This window comes from Belonocnema kinseyi, chromosome 1 (genome assembly GCF_010883055.1).
Source record: "Belonocnema kinseyi isolate 2016_QV_RU_SX_M_011 chromosome 1, B_treatae_v1, whole genome shotgun sequence".
Classification (NCBI taxonomy): domain Eukaryota; kingdom Metazoa; phylum Arthropoda; class Insecta; order Hymenoptera; family Cynipidae; genus Belonocnema; species Belonocnema kinseyi.
This window is the reverse complement of record NC_046657.1, coordinates 114,795,671-114,800,460: the sequence shown is the minus strand read 5'-3', so window position 1 is coordinate 114,800,460 and position 4,790 is coordinate 114,795,671. Positions and strand designations below refer to the sequence as shown.

At 37.5% G+C, this 4,790-nt stretch overlaps 1 protein-coding gene across 1 annotated transcript in view; it reads left to right on the top strand.

Moving 5' to 3' along the window:
• The window catches only part of LOC117173237 (probable helicase senataxin), a 70,245-nt gene that overhangs the window by 48,708 nt on the left and 16,747 nt on the right, over positions 1–4,790 (top strand). The window contains exon 14 of the mRNA XM_033361700.1: positions 151–542. Within this exon, the coding sequence (XP_033217591.1) occupies positions 151–542 (392 nt within the window). The remainder of the gene's footprint in view (positions 1–150; positions 543–4,790) is intronic.

The following is a 4,790-nucleotide window of genomic DNA, read 5'->3' as shown; positions in this document are numbered from 1 at the left end:
GCATAACCAAATAAACGGTTGTCAACCAGTGGGATGGGGTCCAAAATTTCTAACGTAATTTATGGATGATACCTAAGAAGAAATTTTACTTTTTCTGTTATTATAACGTTACAAAAAATATATTTAGAGTTGTAACATTTTCTTCCGCAGAGACTTACCAGCCTCGGATGGGGGTCTTCACTATTTTTTCGAATTTTAAGCAATTTTTCACCGGGTCTCAGTTCACCAGTGGTGAAATTAAAAACCCAGTACAGAATCACTAAGGAGATCGAACGTTGGTTCGTCCAGGCGAGGATTTTTGGAATGGAAACTTCAAAAAATTCTGTTGAATTAAGTGTTAAATTTCCATTGCATGCCTTGAGAATCTTCAATCTGATTCACACTGAAGACTTTGTTGAAAATGAAGCCGTATTTGCCTCGAGGATCATAAAGTGTATTGCATCTTTTGGAGATTTGAGAAGGCTGGAAAGAAGAATCTCAGTGGGAGTAATTATCTCGGATATTGCGGCGAAGGAACGTGTCGAGCAGGAAATTGAAAATAGGTGAAGAACATCTTTTATAATAATTTTAACATTTTCAGGGTGGCTGCGCTGGACCGATGAAAAATAACCGCTTTTTTATATTCTCTATTCGCATTTTTTATAATAAAATAATAGTTTTTAAAATCAAGACTTACCACAAACGATTAATTTTTTATAGTTCTATGGAAATTTCGAGCTTCTTTGGATTCTGTAATAGGACAAATTTCATTTCAAAAGTTGAAACTTTAGAGGTTTTTCATATTTTTCAAGTTGAATACCTCTTTCAGAAAGAAAAAGACTCGAATCTTGCTGTCAATTGTAACTAAGACATTCTTGGATCGATTATAACAAAAAATACATTAGTAATTGTATAGTAAATTAATATAAATGGATATTTTAAAAGCTAGTCACATTGCCCATTAGTGGGACACGAATTTTGGAACATATCCTTAAGTGGGACACCAAAGAAGCCAATTCTGGGAGAACGAAAATCCAATGGAGTTTATCAAAATAAAATGGCACAATTTACTTATAATTTATTGCAGAATACATTAAAAAGCAAGAATGGATCGTGATTACCGTTTGATTATTTATTCTAAAAATATTGTTTAAAGTAGTTTATTGAAACCTCTATTTATAACCTCAAATGTTGCCAACTGCTTAGTTAAGTAAATTAATAATAAATAATAAATTTAATTTTTTTATTAAATTAGTAGGTATGCATTAAAATGTAATATTATAGACTCATATTATCGATTTACTTCCAAATTAAACTGTTTGGTAGTAAATTTTGAATTAGAATTCATATTAACTCAAGTTAATACATAAATTGAAAAATGTATTAAAACAATTTTAATTATTTTTTGTATACAAATTTTATTATTTGGTTTAAAATTTTATTGACTGAAAAATCTGTGTTGATTAATATATCAACTATTTTGTTTAAAATTTTCCTATTTGGTTCGAAAATTTTTCATTTTAATTATAAATTACTTCTTTTGCTGAGAAAAATGCAACTGTTTTGTTAAGAATGATATAATTTAGATAGAAAATTCATCAATTTTGTTAAAATATTTTTCTTTTTTTAATCACAAATCTCATTTATTTAAAAAATCATGTCATGTTTGATTTATAATAAAAACATTTTTCGTTTGAAATATTAACTACTATATTTTTTGATATGAATTAATCTTTTTTGTTAGAAAATTAGTCTTCTTTATTTAAAAAATCAAGAATTTGTTAGAAAATTGAAGTATTAGGTTAACCAAACAAATTAAATTCTGATAAAAATATATGAGGGGGAATAAGGCGCATAAATAATTAAACTCTGAAGTTTAAATAACTAAAAAAACACTTTTAATCAAGAAAAATGGGAGCGAGGTTCACATAGTTTGAGAGACGGAAACGAACTGAGGATTCGATGACGAATTCCTCGCCGCCCTGGGCCTGGCATAGCAACAGGGCATGTACCCGTACCGATTCGCATATCTCAAAGCCTTTGAAAACTCTCCGGCGATATCATTTGCTTACACCATCGAAGAAAAACATGAAATGAAATACGTGACACAGAGAGACCGGCAGAAAGTATAAGAAATTAAATGAGTGCCGCCTCGAAATATTCAATACTTTTCTCTAGGACTATAAACAGAAATATCTGGAAATAATTATTAAAAATAGCTAGGAAGGTGGTCGCCACAGTACCCTCCTGCTAGTGATTAAGTATATAAGAATATCAAATCACGATATAATATAAATGTTATGAAGCACAAATTTAAAAAAAATTGGATGTTCCACGTTTTCATACACATTTCTGATTGGTGAACATAAGAGACGTGACTTAGGCTTATAGGAAAAAGGGAGGATATTTTTGTACAAAGAAGATTTGTTTAACGCACATTTTTCAACCGAGAAAGAAAGACAAAAACACAGCACTAGTGGAATCACACATGAAAGACTGAAATCATTGCACACTACACTTCACGAGAAACCACCCTGAAGGCGATCCGGGAATCTGACTCGTCTGCCAGACTTAGTTTTGCTTGAAGGTGGTGATACTGCTGGAACTTCCTCTGGTTCTACAGTTTTGTCCGAAGCTGGAATCTCTCTTGCAGTATGTGGTTGTTCCTCCGAGTCAGCTATAATGTAAGCTGGCTTAAGGCGGTCCACACTAACTGTGATACTTATTCCATCGACTGTGATGACAAATGTTTTGTCTTTTCGGCTAACGACAGGATAGGGACCTTCGTAAGGATCTTCAAGAGACGTTTTGAATGTCGTGTCGACGCGCCGTAAGACGTGAGTACACGTAGCCAGGTCCTTGTAAAGGAAAACTGCTTTCTGTCCATGACGTGTTCCGCTAACAGGTCTTAGTTGTTAAAAATAACTTTGGAGTTCTTTAGCGTAACCTGCTGGCGTGGGTCCTGAATCGTTTGATGAACGTGGAACCAGAAATTCACAAGGTAGGCGCAGTGGTTCCCCATACAGTAGTTCGGCAGTTGTGGCTTTCAAATCTTCTCGCCAGGCTGCTCGGAAACCTAGCAGTACTACTGGTAGCGTGTCAACCCAGTCTGCAGTCTGGTGACAGCGGATTGCCGCTTTTAAAGGTCGATGTATACGCTCGACCAATCCATTGGAAGCTGGATGATAAGTAGTTGTGCGAAGATGTCGAGTCCCAAGCAACTGATTGAGTTCACTGAATAGTTGAGATTCGAACTGCTTACCTTGATCTTTCGTAATTCGGAGGGAGGTACCAAACCTTGCGATCCAACCAGCAATAAGAGTTCGTGCGATGGTGGGTGCCCCACGAGGTCGATGTGTACATGTTCGAACCTTTTGGAAGGAGAGGTAAACGAACCCACAGGTGATGAGACATGTCGAGAAACTTTGGCTTTTTGACATTGGATGAACGCGCGAGCCCATTGCCGGCAGTCGAGTTTGATTGACGGTCACACATAGCGTTCTGTTATCAGCCTTACCGTGGCCTTGATTCCAGGGTGCGATAATTGATGCAACGAATTAAACGCCACCCGCCGAAAAGGTTTTGTGAGAAAAGTTCTAGCTGTGCGGGTTGAAACATCACAGTAGACGGCTACTTCGGTACCTGGTAGTTGGACTTTTTCTAGGTGCAAGGTCGATTCCGACTAAAGATACGTTTTAATATCTGTGTCCTCATTTTGCGATTTTGCAAGTTCTGCAAAGTCGATTCCGATTGAGAGTTCTTCGATTCTGTAAAGAGCATCTGCGACGACGTTGTTGCTTCCAGATATGTGTCGTATATCAGTGGTATATTGACCGATGAAATCCAGGTATCGGAACTGTCTTGGAGAACACTTGTCACTTTTTTTGCTGAAATGCAAATGTAATAGGTTTGTGATCCGTATACACAGTAAAGATCCTACCTTCTACCATGTGTCTAAAGTATCTAATGGATTTATATACGGCTAGTAATTCTCGGTCGTAGGCACCGTACTTGCGTTCCGCGGTACTCAACTTCTTCGAAAAGAAACCCAGAGGTTCCCATGCGTTGTTTACTCGTTGCTGCAGTGCTGCTCCAACAGCGAAATCAGAAGCGTCTGAAAAAATGGCAAGAGGAGCTCCTGGTGCTGGAAAAGCTAGTTGAGCGGCTACTGCAATACTTTTCTGGGACTCTTTGAAGGCATTGACAGCTTCCTCAGTCCAGGTGATCACTGCATTACCTTTTAGGTTACCGTGTAGCATGTCGTTCAATGGAGCCTGCAGAGTTGCAGCATTAGGTATGCAAATCCGGTAAAAATTTAATGTACCTACAAATCGACGTAGTTCTTTAGCTGTTTTTGGTTACGGATAATTCAAAATAACTTCCACTTTCTCTGGAAGGGGTCTAACACCGTTCTTAGAAACTTCGTATCCAAGAAACTTAACGGCGCATTGTCCCCAGATACATTTTGATGAATTGATAAGAACTCCGTAGGTCTTGAACCGATCAAACACTTGACGTAGGTGGAACTCGTGTTCTTCTTCTGTTTTCGACGCCACGAGAACATCGATATAGCAGTAAACGAAATCGAGATCTCGAAGTACTTCATTCATGAAACGCTGGCTGGTTTGCACTGCGTTTCGAAGGCCAAACGACATGTACGGGAATTCAAATAATCCGAACGGTGTGGTGATGGCTGTTTTATGTATGTTCTCATCAGCAACTGGGATTTGGTTGTAGGCTCTCACAAGGTCAATTGTTGTGAAGATCTTCTTTCCGTGTAGAGATTGGGCGAAATCTCCGATGTGGGGTAC